This window comes from Pleurodeles waltl, chromosome 10 (genome assembly GCF_031143425.1).
Source record: "Pleurodeles waltl isolate 20211129_DDA chromosome 10, aPleWal1.hap1.20221129, whole genome shotgun sequence".
Classification (NCBI taxonomy): Eukaryota; Metazoa; Chordata; class Amphibia; order Caudata; family Salamandridae; genus Pleurodeles; species Pleurodeles waltl.
In genome coordinates, this window is record NC_090449.1 from 677793096 (window position 1) to 677811711 (window position 18616).

The 18616-nt window shown below is 43.7% G+C and overlaps 1 protein-coding gene across 7 annotated transcripts in view; it reads right to left on the minus strand.

Annotated features, from left to right (window-relative positions):
* The window catches only part of LARP4B (La ribonucleoprotein 4B), an 857205-nt gene that overhangs the window by 251738 nt on the left and 586851 nt on the right, over positions 1-18616 (minus strand). For all 7 annotated transcript variants that reach the window (XM_069211182.1, XM_069211183.1, XM_069211184.1 and 4 more), the window contains one exon: positions 8772-8817. In XM_069211182.1, coding sequence (XP_069067283.1) covers positions 8772-8817 — 46 coding nt within the window. The remainder of the gene's footprint in view (positions 1-8771; positions 8818-18616) is intronic.

The window sequence follows — 18616 nt, forward strand, 5'->3', positions numbered from 1 at the left end:
GCAAATATATATTGGGTTTCGCCTGATGACAGGAGAATATTCTCTGTTAGCCATCTAGGATTACAGTGGCTTCACTGTTGAGCTATCAGTGAGTCTGTCACACATTGACTTTTGATGTATGTGTTCATTTGCCTACTACTAGTGTGCACATTGTCTCAATTAATATTTCTGAAACGCATTTTGTACATTTGGGCATTATGAAATTGCTAACTTTAGCATACAGTATGCTTGGAGAGTTTGTTTTCCAGTTTTGGTCATGTGGTATTTATTTGCATACAAGGCTGTTTTTCCGCCAAAAGAGATGTTCTCATCTGGTTAAAGCTGAAATAAATTAATCTTTCACTGATGCTTGAGTGCAGCTCTTTACCTGGATATGGGTAAAGGACACTATCTTTAGGCACTGACAACAGTCGCACAAACAAAGCAGCACCTCTGACATTCTGGATACATTCCAGCAACCCCTGGGGGGTGGGGTAGAGTAGGGAGTGGTGTGGTGTGTGTGAGAACCGGTTTTGTCCTCATAGCGTGGGTAAACACAGTCGGTTCCAGACAAACACTATCATTGTGAGGACAGGTGCATTCGGCAGACTGGTCCCCGTAGTGTGTAAGTAGTTTCGAGCTAGAGTGCATTAAAAAAAGAAAAATGCAGTTATATTTGCCTTGTCTGCTTTATAACCTTCCCTACTATCAAAGCATGTGTGGAGTTAGAATAATAAATACGCACTTCATTACGGTCAATGGCCGTTCCTCATATTTATAGGTATGTCGTGCGTGTATTTGTCAATGTATGTGTGTGCGTGCGTGTGCATGTATCAAGAGAGACCATTTCTCATTTATTAAAATAAATGCAGATTCAAACCTCTTCTCCAAGGGCTGGTTTAATTCTCTGGGTTGCGAGTTAACAAACAATATCTCCTTTGTATAAAAGGACTGTGTCTAGGCTGTAAAATACCAAGTGTAATTGCTAATCTGGGATTATCTTTTAGGTACATAAATTGGGTGAATATTTAGCATTCTGATATACCTGACCTTTGAAACTACAAGTACCATTCCTCATTCTATTGAGGCACCATCCAATGGTCACTTAACGAACGATGACCAAAGGTTGTGGGATTGCAGTGATAGCAATAAAAGACTTTATATAACATTTTTAATTTTGGTCATTTTTTTTAAGCGGCTGGAGAAAAAGTATGAACGTGAACTTCTTTCAGGAGTAAGAATGTTGTCTTCCTAAAACTCACGATATATTTTCACTGAAAAAAAACCCTAAGGTTACAGGGACATAAAAGTTAGGTAGATATTTTACCCACACAAAACCATATAAACTCAGCAGTTATAGTTATACTTACATTAGGAAACTATAAATTGCAGCCTGAAGTTACTTTACGGCACAAGTCATAGTTTCTTCACCCCCTACTTCTTTTTTCCCCCATGGAGAAATTTCACACAAAACTTGACGTGCCGAAACTTACAAGACAGATTAAGTAGATTGGCAGGTTTTATGCCAGTCCTGGTCAAAGGGTCTAATATTATAGGCAAAACAAAGATGCCTTTTCAAAAGAAACGCTGTCTGAAACTTAATAACTCAGTGGCTAATGCCAATATGTATTATATTTATATATTATGCATATATGACCTCAGCCATGCACAGTCTTATGAATGATGTTATTAAATATGTTGCATTGACGTTATAGAACATGTCATGAGTGACATAATATGTTTTAGCAATTAGTCCATTGCAAGGGTGTGATTACCAGAAATGACTGACTGGTGAATTTCAGTATTCTTTTGAGTTTAAAATATTATTTTGTCACTGAAAGTTTCACACAACTATAACCTTTTTCAGTGAATTTCTAGGGTTTAAGTTTTTAACTTAAAGTTACCATACATAGTGCCAACCAAAGGCTTGAATGGCGGAGGGATGCCTTCCGCAACAGCAAAATATAAAAAGTGAGCCTATTACATTATCAAGAGGTGAACGTATGAAAATCAGACTTTTCTTTCTGCAAAAATCACCAAAATGTTTTAACCACATTTATATTTCAATAATTCACACAATGCAATGTTTATTAATAGTCATTATAAAAATGTGTTATATATGGAAAATGTCACTTACCCAGTGTACATCTGTTCGTGGCATTAGTCGCTGCAGATTCACATGCTGTGCACATCCCGCCATCTGGTGTTGGGCTCGGAGTGTTACAAGTTGTTTTTCTTCGAAGAAGTCTTTTTGAGTCACGAGATCGAGGGACTCCTCCCATTTCGGCTCCATTGCGCATGGGTGTCGACTCCATCTTAGATTGTTTTCCCCGCAGAGGGTGAGGTAGGAGTTGTATATGCTAGTAATAGTGCCCATGCAATGGAGTGAATACGTATGTACATAATGTAGTTTAAAGTAATATATTTACAAATATACAGATGTTCAAGATCAACTTTTAAACGGCTACAGGCTCCCGGGGAGGCGGGTGGGCGCATGTGAATCTGCAGCGACTAATGCCACGAACAGATGTACACTGGGTAAGTGACATTTTCCGTTAGATGGCATGTGTAGCTGCAGATACACATGCTGTGCATAGACTAGTAAGCAGTTATCTCCCCAAAAGCGGTTGTTCAGCCTGTAGGAGTTGAAGTTGTTTGAAACAATGTTCGTAGTACTGCTTGGCCTACTGTGGCTTGTTGTGTCGTTAGCACATCTACACAGTAGTGTTTGGTAAGTGTATGAGGCGTAGACCATGTAGCTGCCTTACATATTTCGGTTATTGGAATATTTGCTAGAAAGGCCATGGTAGCACCTTTCTTTCTAGTTGAGTGTGCCTTTGGTGTAATAGGCAGTTCTCTTTTAGCTTTAAGATAACAGGTTTGAATGCACTTAACTATCCATCTAGCAATGCCTTGTTTAGAAATTGGATTTCCTGTATGAGGTTTTTGGAAAGCAATAAATAATTGTTTTGTTTTGCGAATTAGTTTTGTTCTGTCAATGTAGTACATTAACGCTCTTTTGATGTCTAATGTATGTAGTGCTCTTTCAGCTACAGAGTCTGGCTGTGGGAAGAACACTGGTAATTCTACTGTTTAAGTGGAACGGTGATATGACTTTTGGTAAAAATTTAGGATTTGTCCCTAGAACTACTTTATGCTTGTGTATTTGAATAAATGGTTCTTGTATGGTAAATGCTTGAATCTCACTTACTCTTCTTAAAGATGTGATGGCAATTAAAAATGCAACTTTCCATGTTAAGTATTGCATTTCACAAGAGTGCATGGGCTTAAAAGGTGGACCCATGAGTCGTGTTAAGACAATGTTGAGGTTCCATGAAGGAACTGGTGGTGTTCTTGGTGGTATAATTCTCTTTAGACCTTCCATAAATGCTTTTATGACTGGTATCCTAAATAGAGAAGTTGAATGCGTAATTTGCAGGTAAGCTGAAATTGCTGTAAAATGTATCTTAATGGAAGAAAAAGCTAGCTTTGATTTTTGCAAATGTAGTAAGTATCCTACGATGTCTTTGGCAGATGCGTGTAAGGGTTGAATTTGATTATTATGGCAGTAATAAACAAATCTTTTCCACTTATTTGCATAGCAATGTCTAGTGGTAGGTTTCCTAGCTTGTTTTATGACCTCCATACATTCATGTGTAAGGTCTAAGTGTCCGAACTCTAGGACTTCAGGAGCCAGATTGCTAGATTCAGCGATGCTGGATTTGGGTGTCTTATCTGTTGTTTGTGTTGCGTTAACAGATCTGGTATGTTTGGTAGTTTGACATGAGGCACTACTGAGAGGTCTAGTAGTGTTGTGTACCAAGGTTGTCTTGCCCATGTTGGCGCTATTAGTATGAGTTTGAGTTTGTTTTGACTCAACTTGTTTACTAGATATGGAAGGAGTGGGAGAGGGGGAAAAGCGTAAGCAAATATCACTGACCAACTCATCCATAACGCATTGCCCCGAGACTGATCTTGTGGGTACCTGGATGCCAAGTGCTGGCATTTTGCGTTTTCCTTTGTTGCAAATAGATCTATTTGTGGTGTTCCCCAACTCTGGAAGTAAGTATTCAGTATTTGGGGGTGAATCTCCCATTCGTGGATCTGTTGGTGATCCCGAGAGAGACTGTCTGCTAACTGATTCTGAATTCCTGGAATAAATTGTGCTATTAGGTGAATGTGGTTGTGAATTACCCAATGCCATATTCTCTGTGCCAGGAGACACAACTGTGTTGAGTGTGTCCCTCCCTGTTTGTTTAGGTAATACATCGTTGTCATGTTGTCTGTTTTGATAAGAATGTGTTTGTGGCTTATTATGGGTTGAAATGCTTTCAGCGCTAGAAATACTGCCAATAGTTCTAAGTGATTTATGTGAAACTGTTTTGGTGAGTGTCCCATTGTCCTTGGATGCTGTATTGATTGAGGTGTGCTCCCCACCCTATCATGGAGGCATCTGTCGTTATTACATATTGTGGCACTGGGTCTTGGAAAGGCTGCCCGTGGTTTAAATTTATACTGTTCTACCATTGAAGCGAGGTGTATGTTTGGCGGTCTACCAACACCAGATCTAGAAGTTGACCCTGTGACCACTGTGATGCTAGGCACTGTTGTAAGGGTCGCATGTGCAACCTTGCGTTTGGGACAATGGCTATGCATGAGGACATCATGCCTAGGAGTTTCATCACCATTTTGACTTGTATTTTTTGTTTTGGATACATGGCCTGTATTACATTGTGAAATGCCTGAACCCTTTGTGGACTTGGAGTGGCAATCCCTTTTGCTGTGTTGATTGTCGCCCCTAAGTATTGCTGTGTTTGACACGGCAGAAGGTGTGACTTTGTGTAGTTGATTGAGAAACCTAGTTTGTGGAGGGTTTCTATGACATACTTTGTGTGTTGTGAACACCTTTTCTAGCGTGTTAGTTTTGATTAACCAATCGTCTAGGTACGGGAACACATGTATTTGCTGCCTTCTGATATGTGCAGCTACGACTGCCAGGCACTTTGTAAAAACTCTTGCTGCAGTTGTTATTCCGAATGGCAACACCTTGAATTGGTAATGTATCCCTTGGAATACAAACCTTAAGTACTTTCTGTGTGAAGGATGTATCGGTATATGGAAATATGCATCCTTTAGGTCTAGTGTTGTCATGTAGTCTTGTTGTTTGAGTAGTGGGATTACGTCTTGTAATGTCACCATGTGAAAGTGATCTGATTTGATGTAGGTATTTAATGTTCGGAGATCTAATATAGGTCTCAGACTCTTGTCTTTTTTGGGTATGAGAAAGTACAGAGAGTAAACTCCTGTTCCTTTCTGGTGTTTTGGTACTAATTCTATTGCTTCTTTTAGTAGCAATGCTTGAACTTCTAGTCCTAGAAGATCTATATGTTGTTTTGACATATTGTGTGTTTTCGGTGGGACGTTTGGAGGGAATTTGAGAAATTCTATGCAATAACCATGCTGGATAATTGCCAGTACCCAAGTGTCTGTTGTTATCTCCTCCCAATGTTTGTAAAATTGGCTTAGTCTCCCCCCCACAGGTGTTATGTGTTGGGGATGTGTGACTTGGAAGTCACTGCTTGTTTTGAGGGGTTTTGGAACTTCCCTCTATTTTTTTGGAACTGTCCCCCTCTATATTGCCCCCGAAAACTTCCCCGCTGATATTGGCTTTGATAAGTGGGCCTTGCTTGTGAGGTTGTGGCCTCTGTAGGTTGACCTCGAAACCCTCCCCTAAATTGTGTTTTGCGAAATGTGCCTCTGCTTTGTGGGGAGTAGAGTGCGCCCATGGCTTTTGCGGTATCAGTATCTTTTTTGAGTTTTTCAATAGCAGTGTCGACTTCCGGCCCAAACAACTGCTGTTCATTAAAGGGCATATTCAGCACAGCTTGTTGTATTTCCGGCTTGAATCCTGATGTACGCAACCATGCGTGTCTCATTATCGTTACTGCAGTATTTACTGTCCTTGCAGCCGTATCTGCTGCGTCCATTGATGACTGTATCCGATTATTGGAGATACTTTGTCCTTCTTCTACCACTTGTTGTGCCCTTTTCTGTAACTCTTTGGGTAATGAGCTCTATCGTATCTTGCCAAAAGTGCTTGTGAATTAGCAATACGCCATTGGTTTGCTGCTTGTGCTGCAACTCTTTTACCCGCAGCATCGAATTTGCGACTCTCCTTGTCTGGAGGTGGTGCATCTCCCGAGGTATGAGAGTTTGCTCTCTTGCGAGCTGCCCCAACACCCACAGAATCTGGTGTTAATTGCTGCGTAATATAAACAGGGTCTGTTGGTGGTGGCTTGTACTTCTTCTCCACCCTTGGAGTTATGGCTCTGCCTTTTACAGGATCCTGAAATATTTGTTTGGAATGTTTTATCATTCCCAGGAGCATAGGTAAGCTTTGGTATTGGCTATGAGTGGAGGAGAGTGTATTAAACAAAAAGTCATCCTCAATTGGTTCTGAATGCAAGGTGACGTTATTAAACGCAGCTGCCCTTGAGACCACCTGCGTGTAGGATGTACTGTCTTCAGGTGGCGACGGCCTCGCAGGGTAACAGTCTGGGCTGTTATCTGATACAGGAGCATCATAAAGGTCCCATGCATCAGGATCATCTTGACTCATTGCAGTATGAGTCGGGGATTGCATCAGTGGTGGAGTGGCTACCGGTGATGTGTGCATTGATGGTGGTGGAGTTGTTTGTCTTGCCACCCTTGCCTGTGGCTGCTTGTCCTTTTCTTGAAAGGCAAGTCTTCTTTTCATCTTAATTGGGGGAAGAGTGCTTATCTTCCCTGTGTCTTTTTGAATGTGTAGCCTTCTTTGAGTGTAGTCTGGCTCAACAGATTGAAGTTCCTCTCCGAACTTATGTCCTTGCATCTGGGAGGACAATCCCTGTTCCTCTGTGTAGGAACCTGTTTTCGGTTCCGAGGCTGGATGTTTCGGAATCGAATTATTTTCGGTCGCCTTTTTGGGCTCCGATGAAACCTTCTTTATTTTCGGCGTCGTGGTGTCTCGGTGCCGAACCATTTAGGTGCCACTGTCTCGGTGCTGAATCTGCTCGGAGCTGCTGTCTCAGGCCCGAGATTGTTGTGTGGCGGTATCTCGACCGGAGTCGGATGACTTCGCCACATGCATGCCCTTTTTCGGTGCCGATGATCGGTCACCTATTTTTCGGGTTAAGCCATGGCCTGTTGGCGGTGGCGTCCCCTGGGCTTTTGTTGTCTTCTCGTGAGTTTTATGTTTCGACGTCTTACTCACGGTTTTCGGCGTTTCTTCGGGATCGAGCTCGTCCGAGTCCGATTCCTGGATGGAGAAGGTTTCTTCTTCCTCCTCGAAATCATTTTTTAAAGAGAAAAACATAATAAAATAATATACTGTGGATGTCCCGTTGCTCACCTGGGACACGCATACATTAGTTTAATAAAGGCCGCCCCCTTCCCAGAGCCTTTCCAGGCCCCGAGGACAAGGGGGAGAGGGCATGCAGTTCTCCCCTCCTCCCCCTGAGCCTTAAGGGCTCCAGGGACCCCATTCCCTGGGGCCTTTGGTGGGTGCCCTGGTGCCCACCTAGGTCACCCAGAAAGCAGTACACTGGGATGCTACGTGGGGAGCCCCAAGGCCTCTGCGGCCCATTCCAGTACCATACTGGGTGCTGGTGGAAGCCAGCACCTTTACTTTGCTCCCGCCGACCAGGAGCAACTGTTTTATATTGCTCCTGCCAAGTGCAAAGTGAAATTCCATGCCAGAGAGAGTACAGGCAGGGTATGCCCATACTCTTCCAAGCAGGAAACCACAGTGGCTTGAGGGTGGGCTCCCAGGGCACTGGTTTGTATCTTGCCCCTGGAGATGGGGTCCCTAAGGTAGAATAGTATCACAGAGAGAGGAGGTGGGGGTGTCTCCCCACTTCATTGTCAATATTGCCCCAGGTTATGGGGTCTGCGGGGCCCACTGGTGGCACACAGAGAGGGGCCATATGCATGCCCCCTCCCCATATTAACAAATATATTTTATGGAAAGCGTCGGCAGAAGTCACACAGGATCACAACTTTCTTTAAAAAATATTTAGTCACCATGAGGGGTGGAGGGGGAGGGTATCCCTACCATGACCCCTTACATTATGTTTAAAAACTAAACTCAGTTCAGATGACTCCTTGAGTCCTGTGGGTTTGCATTTAACTTTTCGTTTGCTATTTGATTGACCAATCATACTGTATGTTTTGGTCCCACAGTTGTCATGTAGAAACAGATATCTATAAACTTTGAACATTAATGTTTCTAAACAGGCTAAACAGATTTACTCCAATTCACAAAAAAACATACTAAAAGGATAAATATCTAGCTTTCTGCCCTTTGTGGTATAATTCTGTTTAGCCATTTTTTCAGGATTGTTGTGTAATATTTCGTAGAAACAATAGTTCTTTGGGACTCTCCCTTTTTCTCAGCCCTTGCTTGATGGGTCACCCCAAATCTCTCCAGGAAAGCACTAAGGTGGATGAACATTTTTCGGTATAGTTTCATGAGGATTCATAAAACCACACCAAAGTTATTAGCAATCTAAAAAAAAACTACTTTCCAAGAAAACTCTGACTCCCATATGCATGTGAGCGCACCTACTATCGATTTTACCACCTTTTTTTGTCCAAAGGCATGCAAAAACAAATAAAATACATTTTTTTTAAACTTGATGGGCAAACAATGTACAACTGCAACAAAATGCCTTTCGCGTTTATTAACATGTTTACGAAACATGCTTGGCACAGCTAATCATTAGTGCCAGTCTAAAAGCATTATAAAAACTTACCACAAACTTGTCATCCCGCTTCTTCCTATACCCGTAGGAATTTTTCCTGAGAAAGACAAATTTTACATGAGATTTCATGCATGGAAATAAACTGATACACAAGCATTTCACACCATCATAACACAAAGATGTACAATCAAGTGATTACCAAAGGCACAATATTAAAGGACATTTATAACTACTATGCTTGAAGGAAGGTTTACAACCCTTATTTTGCACACAATTGGATTTTGGAATCCATCCCAGAACAATCTGCCTTTATCCACCCAGTTACCTGACACAGAGCTGTGGTGATGTTGCACGGGTACACAACGCATAGGTGTAGAGTTGCTTTGAAATAGTTGTGATAAGAAGGCATTATAATAAGCCTAAACTGAATGCTAAAAAACAGGCTGACAATTTCCTGAAGATCAAAATACTGTTCCATTACATTTCAAGTTATACAAACAGAAAACACGTACTTACATTTTTTAATACTGTAGATGAATATTCTTAGTATAGCACAATTGTGTCTCCTGGTAAAATTCCTTGACTTGTGTAGTCCGTCTGTTCAAGAACTTTAGTAAAAGTGAATTCTCTCACTCAAGGCTCTAACTTTATAACATTTCAAATCTAAATACTTTAATCAAATGTCATTAGAAATTACAGTACTATTTTCTGCACCTGAATAATATTTTTAAAAAAACAAAAAACATGACCTTCTTAAGTCATCTGCCTGGTCATTTGGATCCATGAAAAGGGACTTGTAAATACTTGTGCGGTGATAACAAAAATCCTTTTTGCTTTGGTGATACTGAAAGAAAGTGTGTAAGGACTATGATTTTTTTCCAAATACAAAGTATCTCTGAGTTTATTTTCATTCTTGTGTTCATTTTAAACACAATATGACACAAGGTGAAAAAGGAACAGGCTGAACTTTCTTTGAACATACTCACTTTTTTTAGGTGGTTGGGGATGTAACTCAAAAACTTTCTCCTGCTGTGCCGATTCAGTTTGGGTGCCTGAGCAGTATTAAACAGATGGATGAGGCCCTTTATATGTGCCCCAAACTTTCGATCTGGTGGAAACAAACAAGTAACATACCTTTTGTAATGCTTTTTCTGTGAGGGACTCCAGCCACAGATTCCTCACCTTAGACTATTCCCCAGGAGTCACACTGGCTCCTGAAAATCGTGTTCAGTACCTCTGTGCGCAGGTAGGTAGCCCTGATCGACTGTGCACTGGCATAACCAGCACCATAAAAGCTGTTGCAATGCCCATGCAAGCACCAACTCCAGTGTGCTGACATGTTTCTTTAGGGACTATTTCTATGCCAAAAATGTGAAGCCACATCAAACCAATGTTTGACGAAAGTGCAGTGTAGGAAGCTGGCTCTGTATATACTATCTCAAAGTGAGAAATCATGTGCACAGAGTCCAGGGGTTCCCCAAGAGGCTTGACAGAGGCAATAATAGATAATACTAATGTTCTATTTGTGGTAGTGTGGTCGAGCAGTTAGGCTTATCAGAGGGTAGTGTTTAGCATTTGTTGTACACACATCGGCAATAAATGAGAACACACACTCAAAGACTTAACTCCAGGCCAATAGGTTTGTTTATAGAAAAATAGTCAGGTTCTCAAATAGGCTCACAAAATACACCCTTCGCGGTACAGGGGCGGCCGGGTGCAGTGTAAAAACACAGCGCTGGGTTTTCTATTGGAATCAATGGAGGGACCAGGGGGTCACTTTGGTGACGCAGGCAGGGCACAGGGGGGCTTCTTGGGCCAGCCATCGACTGGACAAAGATAAGGGCTTCCTGCTGGTCACTCCTGCACCGGTAGTTGGTTCCTCTTGGGCCTGGGTGCTGCAGATGCAGTGCTTCTTCCAGGCGTCGGGGTCTTTGATACCGGGCAGTCGCAGTTAGGGGGAGCCTCTGGATTCTCTCTGCAGGCTGTACCGGGGGGGGGTGCAGGAAGGTCGCCTCAGGGTGGCCACGTTGTGGGGGTCACCTGGGGGTCCTCGCTGCAGTGTTAGTTTCTCTGGACACGAGCCGGGGGCTGTGAAGTGGCGCAAACCAGAAAATCCTGGAGGACCGAAGGGGCAAAATACCAGTCTACATGGACTCTACTGTCCAAGCAGTAGTGCTTCATGAACGTGTGGAGTGATACCCAAGTAGCAGGTTGGAAGATGCATAGGACAGGTACCCCACATGCAAATGCAGTAGTAGCAGCCGTGGCGAAATCGGTCAGCAAGCCTTCAGGAGGCTGCTTCTTAGATAATGCGTAGCAGATCTTAATGTACAGTACAATCCACTGTGAGATCATGTGCATATGCAGTACTGACCTTCTTCGCTCTAGTGAACCCAATGAAGAGCTGCTTGCCAACCAGATAGTCTTCAGTGCAATTAATGTAAAACAAGAGAGTGCTCCTTGGATCCAAGCAATGGAGTCTCTCCTCCTGCTTGGAAGGATGAGAGGGAAGAAAAAAGTAAGCAGAGTGATACTCTGACCAACATGAAATGGAATGACAACCTTTGGCAGGAAGGAGACATGCGTCCTAAGGACCAGTCTGTCAGGTAAAAAGCTGGTATGGGAAGGGTGAATCAACAGAGTTTGAAGCTTGTGAATCCTCATGGCTGATGTAATGGCCACAAGAAAGACTGTTTTGATAGTCAAGAGCCACGGAGAACAGCTGGATGGTGGCTCGAAGGGCGAACAAATTAGAAACCTGAGGACCAGATTGAGGTCCATTGGGGCATCATGAAAGGTCTAGGAGGGAATAAATGTTGCAAACTTTCTGAAAAAAGAGTCACTAGTGACTTAAACAGGGAGGATTGACCTGGCAACCACAGGGAAAATCGAAATAACTGATAGGTAACCTTTTACAGTGCCCAGTGCAAGAAAGTGCCAGACTAAAGACAGAACAAAGAGCAACATCCCCATCAGTGGTGCAGAAAGGGGAAACACATGGAGTGAGGAACACCAAGCCAAAAACGTATCCAAATGACAGATGAATACAGTGTTAATGGAAAGACACTTGGCTGGCAAAAACAACATCACAGATCTCGGGAGAAAGATGGAAAATTTTCAGTTGTCGCTGTTCAGTCTCTATGTACTAAGGTAGTGTGTGTGCAGGTTGGGGTTCAGGGCCATGCTGTTATCACAGGAGATCCTCCTGCAGGAGGATTCTGAGAGGAGGACCAATGCTCATGCTCTGGAGCTCAGGATACCATACTCTGTGTTCAATCTGTCGCCACTAGGATGATTTGGACTGTTCAGTCTTGACCTTCAAAACTAGGGGCAGGAGTAATCTGTCAAAAAGGTATACAGAGCCACAAATTCCATTTGAGGAGGAATGTGTCTGCAAGCGAGAGCCGCTTTGGAAACTAATACACAGAGGTGCTGAGACTGCACGTTCTCCGTACGCTAGACTTCGGGGTATGTCCTTACAACCTCACTATACCTGGGCAAAAATACTTTACATATAAAGTGGGATATTGTGTGGACTAATCAAAAAGGACTCAAGCCTTGTAATTGAGCATATCGATTACTCAATGGCATATAGCTACAATTATTTGTACTGAAACATTCTTTACCACAATGTCTTAGGCAATGAATAATCCACATTCCCTGATGTTCATTTTTTATATAGTGTGAAGACATAATGCAGAATAGTACAGACAGGGAATACAACACAAATGTTACAAAAACATGAAAGTCAAAATTCAGTCAAAAAACACAGATCCACTGCACATTTAGTCTTCCAGTCAATTTTGTACAGCCGTGTATACATTTTCTAAATGCACTCCCTGTGAGAGGAAGTCCATAGGAACGGGTCCATATTGAGGTCAAGAATTTCCTATTTTCCCCTAATGTACCATTTTGCTGCTTTCAACAACGTATTTAAATTTGATGGCTCTTCAAAGAAGTGTGTTGATGTGTTTTGGTCTATTACCTCCAGGCCTCATCAGGACGAGTGGAAGACTGAAAAGCCTATTACGGGCAATATATGTAGAATGAGAAAACACACCAATAGGCTCAGTGTACAACAAGAAGTACTCCTGTACCAGTAGCCACCACAGAGAGTACATGTTCAGATATAAACTCTAAAAAGTCAAAAACAAAAAGGTTCATAGTCCCAATTCTCTGCCAATAGTGACGGGAAGGTCTTTAATCGGAACACCCAAGGTGAGCCCACACAAAAACTGCTCTGGTTGTTTATGAAACCTTAATCAGTGCCACCAAGTGACATAAAAATCATAAGAATGCTTGATCTCATGCATAGGGCCAAGGCTCTCATATGTGATGGTCATGCTCGTATCAAGAGAAATGACCCTGCTAGTAATAGGGAAATGTCCGAGGACAATGGATCAATGTCCCATAGAGTTGCCTGATTTGTAGATCATAAGACCAGATGTGTAGCAAAAAAGTTTTTTTTTAAAGTGTTAAAAGTAATGATTTGTGCACGTTTGAACTGATGTTGCATGCCTCGTAAAAAAATTCAGTTAAAGTTAATATGTACTGATTTGCTACCTGTCGTCTAACAAAGTGGCCCGGGGAATATGGTTTAAACTCCGGGGAGGATCACACAAATTACTAAAGCAAAAGAGGATACAAATTATTTCATTGATAATACAAGGGGCTAAGGGGGGGAGGGGGAGGGGGAGGCGCGAGTGGAAGGGGGGAGGGCGGGGGCCAGGACCCATGCTACCTTACTGCTCTCAGCATTGGCGAACAGATCATGTTGAGGTTCTCCCCGTTGTCGGAGACCTCCCGCCATCTCCTGTGTAGTAGCCATTCATGATCTACGAAGCATCAATGGGTGACTTTGTACACCCTGGTGTTCAATGAGTCCACCAGGTGTTGCACATCCAGAAAGATGTCCTGGCGTTCCAGTGAAGTCCATAGAAGCAGAGCCCCCTGGCAGAGGCTCCACAACCCCACCTCGCGCCCTGTTTGTTGCAATACCACATGATGGTGTTGTCTGTGAAGACCTGAACCAGCCTTCCTGTGATAGATGAGGAAGGCTTTCAATGGTAGCGAATAGCTTGCAAATCCAGATGACTAATGTGGAGTTGAGATTCTGCTGAGACCAGAGTCCTCTGATCTCCACCTCTCACAGGTGGCAGCCCAAACCCAGAAGTGATGCATCAATCACCACTGTGAGCTCTGTGTGGAGAAGGGAGTGGGGTCTGTCGCTGGCACAATCAAGGTCCGTTAGCAACCACTGTAGATCTCTTGCAGTCTCCTTCAAAATCTGGAACAAATCGGATCGATTTCCCTGATATTGTGCCCACGTCATCGGGTCTTCAAACCTTACTGCACAGCCTACATATACCATCTGGCATGCTTCACCAGTGGGATGTAGGAGGCCATCAGACCCAGTAGCCTCAGAGTCAGAATCACTGAAACTCAGGGTTGAGGCTTTAACATTGGGATCGAAGACCGAATATCCTGGACTCTGCTCCAGAGGGTAGGTGGAACTGTACTGCATCCAGAATGACTCACGTGAAAAATAGTGTCTTAGCAGTCAGGTGTGATCTTGGGCATACAGAAAGTGAGCCCCCAGGATAGTGCAAAAGGTTTGCCGTAACCTGGAGGTGTGTGACGAGTGCCTGGGGTGAACCCACCTTCATCAGGCAGCTGTCAAGTTAGAGGTAAACTGGAACCTTCAAAGACGAGCTGCAACCATCTCTTTTGTGAACAATCGGGGTGAGGCACTGATGAGGCTCAATCAGAACACAGCAAACTTAAAATTCTTGTTGTGCACCATGAACCGCAAGTAACACCTGTGGGCTTGCAGGGGACGGGGGGGAGGCAGGGGGTGAAAATACACATCCTAAAAGTCCAAAGCTATCATCCAGTCTCCAGGGCAGACAAGTCCTGAACCAAGGTGAGCATTTTGAATTTCTCTTTCTGGCATTAAGAGGGCAGCAATCTAGCACAAGACAAAGTGCTACGTCCTTCGTCTGCACCAGAAAGTACCAGGAAGAGCAACCACATTCTATCTCTGGCACAGGTGACCTCCTTTAGGCAGAAGTGACTGCACTCCCTGGCGGAGCAAAAAGAGATGGTCCTCAATCAACTCTTTTTGGGATGGTGGCAAAGGTGGAGAAGTTTCCACGAATGGAAGGGTGTACTCCTGCCACACAACATAAAGCACCCACTTGTCAAGCTATAACTGTGAGGGTACATTAAAGAGATGTGAAACTGCAGAAGACCGAGGGGTGGGGGGGCCTGGATGGCAATCAGGGTCTGACTCCCACGTTCTCTATGGGATTCGCTACCTCCCCAACAAAAGGAATGGCCAGGCTGCTGGTCTGCCAGGTATGGCTGGTATTGTGGACACCCATATGTGCCACAACCACAGCATTGGTAGGGGCGAAAGGACTGTTGCTGGGACAGGATAGTTCGAGAAAACCCAAGAGACCTAGTAGCAACATTGTTCTCCCAAAAGCACTTGAGTGTTGTGTCAGCTTTGTCAACAAACAGGCGAGCTATTGAAGGCATGTCAATCAAGGACTTTTGGACATACACCGAGAACCCCGTGGACTCCAACCAGGCATGGCGATGCAGTGCCACCGTAAAGGCCATGACTCTACCCACAGAGTTTGCGGTATCCAGCTCACACCTGATATCAAACTTCCCTGCATCCTGACCATCCACTAAGGCTCAGTTGAGCTCAGCACTCCTCTGGAAGCATGCAAAGCACTTGTACAAGACTCCAACAATGCACAGAAGTATCGTTCCAAGATGCATGCACTTTCTACCCATCGCAAGGCTAGGCTGGTAGAAGAGAAAATGTGCTTCCCAATGGTGTCTACCTCTTGGATTCCTGGTCCGGTGGAGTGGAAAGGAACGCATTCTAAGTTGACCTTGGCTGTTGAAGCCTTCATAAGCAGGCTCTCATGAGAGGGGTGTTGGGAGAGGAAGGCTAGGTCTCCTGGAGCAGAACAGTGACATCAGGCAATCATGCAGTGCATAGGAGCCCCCCTAAAAGGTTTAGCCCAGGCTTCCAGGAGAACATCCATTAGGGCATCATTAAAGGGAAGCAACCGTTCAGCCGAACCCACTTCTGGATGAAACACCTCTGTCAAGAAGCTGGTCTTGACCTTGACTGCTAGCAGCTGTAAGTCAAGGACCTCCGCTGCCCTGAGCATCACGGTGGTAAAGGATGCACTCTCCTCTGAAACAGGGCCCAGAAGGGAAAGTATGTCAGAGTCTGGTGAAGTGTTCAAGCCACAGGAGTCACTCAGCTCCTCATACCAGTTTTCATCTGGCTCAGGGTCCTGCACTAGGTTACCAAACCTTTCCTACTCATCTCTTCCTCCAAGAAGGAAGAGTCTACCTAGGGACGGATGCCTAGGGGTTGGTAGGGCTTGGACGATGATAAACAGTGCTGGCTCTGTTTCGGGTATGATAACGAACTCACTGTTGAGCTCATTGTTGAGCAGTACCAGCTTATTTAGGAAAGGTGGCAGAAGAAAAGAAGCCGGGACAGAAGGCACCTGTGGCGGCGCAATCCACATCAGATCTAGAGGGCCTGACTGGTGCTACTTGCCAGTGGTAACCCAGTCAAGGCACCTCTTGGGTCAGTGGGACCCAAAGGCATGCCAGATTGAGTCAGTGGCCCAAGATGCATGCATGGCATCGTAGAACTCCTTCAAATGAGCAGGAATCCCTCCGGTCTCAGGTAACTGGCAAGTGTGATATGGGGCCAGATGCCCGCTCCACAACAGGAAAGCAGGAGCAGGGCCTTTAAGCATGCGATGAGAGGGGGAAGCCGAAGAATGCTTAGACTACTTTTTAGGTATTTCTTCAACTTACCTGACTTCAAATAGGACATCTTGGAGCAAAAAGATGAACTCCTGTGGGAACAGGACCCGGAAAGGTGTGGGGCCTTATTCCAGTATGCCACAAGGAGCTACATCGACCACTGTGGCAGTCCCCACAAGGTTTAAAACATGTTTGGAGGGAACATGTCCCTAAACACACTGGGAGCAAATGCTAAAAAAAGGTTAAAAACTCACTGACAGAAAGCGGCCTAACAGTGACCATGGCAACTCTCCGACCAGTGGTCATTAAATATTCAACTCCTTTCACAGACAGCCAAACCAATGAAACCTGACGCTTGCTAAGAGTTGATAAATTTTTTCAAAATGTGCTATGGATGCCCATGTGTGTCAAATTGCCTACATTGTGCCAGGGGCAGGATTTTGCCACGGTGCCAACATATGCCATTGATGCCCAGATAGGCACTAATCATAAAATATGCCAATGCCAGAATACTGCCATTAGTGCCGTCCATACACCATGAGTAACCCTTGTGTCAAAAACTTCCTTTATGTGAGGGCCAGCATTTTCTCATTGTCCCACTCCTTCTATATGCCACACCTGCCCTCCTTTATGCCAAGAATTACCTCCAGTGTGCTAGTGCCAGCATTTCCACCAGTGCCCCCCACAAAAAATTTCAGCAGGTATGCCACTGTCAGCATTTTTCAAGAGGTGCCTCATGCCAAGAATTAGTCAGTATGCTAATGCCAGCATTTTGCCACTCACATCCTCCAAGCCAAGTAATACATCTAGCATTGCAGTGGCAGTACTTTGTCACAGGTTCTTGTCATTCTAAGAACTGCCTCAAGTATACCAGTGCCAGCATTGTGTAATAGATGCCTCTATAAGCCAAGAATTACCATCAGTACTCAAAGGGCCAACTGCTGATTCACAAGCTTAACACCATATTCTCATGCTCACTTACATTCACTCTCACTCATTGCAGCTCACTTTTCCTTTGTAACTCACTTTTTCATTGCCACTCACACTTTTTGATACATTACCATTCACTTTTATTCTCAGACTCACTCATATGTACACCTGCACTCACTCACCATGAGCACTCATTTTGTCACACTCACTTGCACACACTCTTACCCTCTATTTCATTTTTACTTATTTGAACTCACTCATTCTCCCTCACTTACACTCATTCACTGGCACTCACTATCAAGCACTGCTATTTATTCAATCTCACTTCCATTTGCTCTCTCTCAGATTCACACACTCATTGGCATGCACTCATTTTTACTTTCACACATAAGGTCTTACACAAACACTTTCCTGCAAGTACGAAAAAAACAAATTTACTGTCACTCAAACTCCTTTTCACTTCTCTACACTCACACAAAAGCTTTGGGCCTAACACTTGATTGCATGCACACAGATTTTAAAGCATCTGATCATCCATACAGAGACACACTCAAACATCTATATGGTGTCCCTCACCCCAACACTCAACATAAATTTAAATTAATTTATTTTACTTAACTCAGCTGCCAATTGAGGGCTCATGTCAGCTGCTGGTGCCTGTTTTTTTTAATAACACTAATAGTGACTGATAAATTGTCAATATAATTTTTTTTTAAATGGGCCAAAAACAAGAAGGCTTAAGCCCATAGGGGTGAGTCGCCCTGATGTTCTCAGGGCCTATTTACCACCTCAGAGGAAGGAGTCGCAAAGGCTGTGCCGAGGGTGGCAAGTAGCAAACCAAGGGTCACAGGTGCAACCCTTGATGTCCGCTCATTGACAACAATGCTTGAAGTATAGTGTATGCCAGTTTTTTTTTTTTTCTTGGGTCGTTTGATGCCTCCTTTAACTGCCTATTGATGAACTTAACTTCTACATTTGCAACAATCAAATGGATAAGCTATTAAGATTTTAAGATATACAAGAATATTTTGTGATTATGCACTGTAGATGTGAGGACTTCGGGTTCAGAAAACCTGCAATTACACGACAAGAGACATAAAAAGGCAATTTATTATATTCACCAGACACCTCTACTGTGTTTATCCAGGTTTCAAACTATC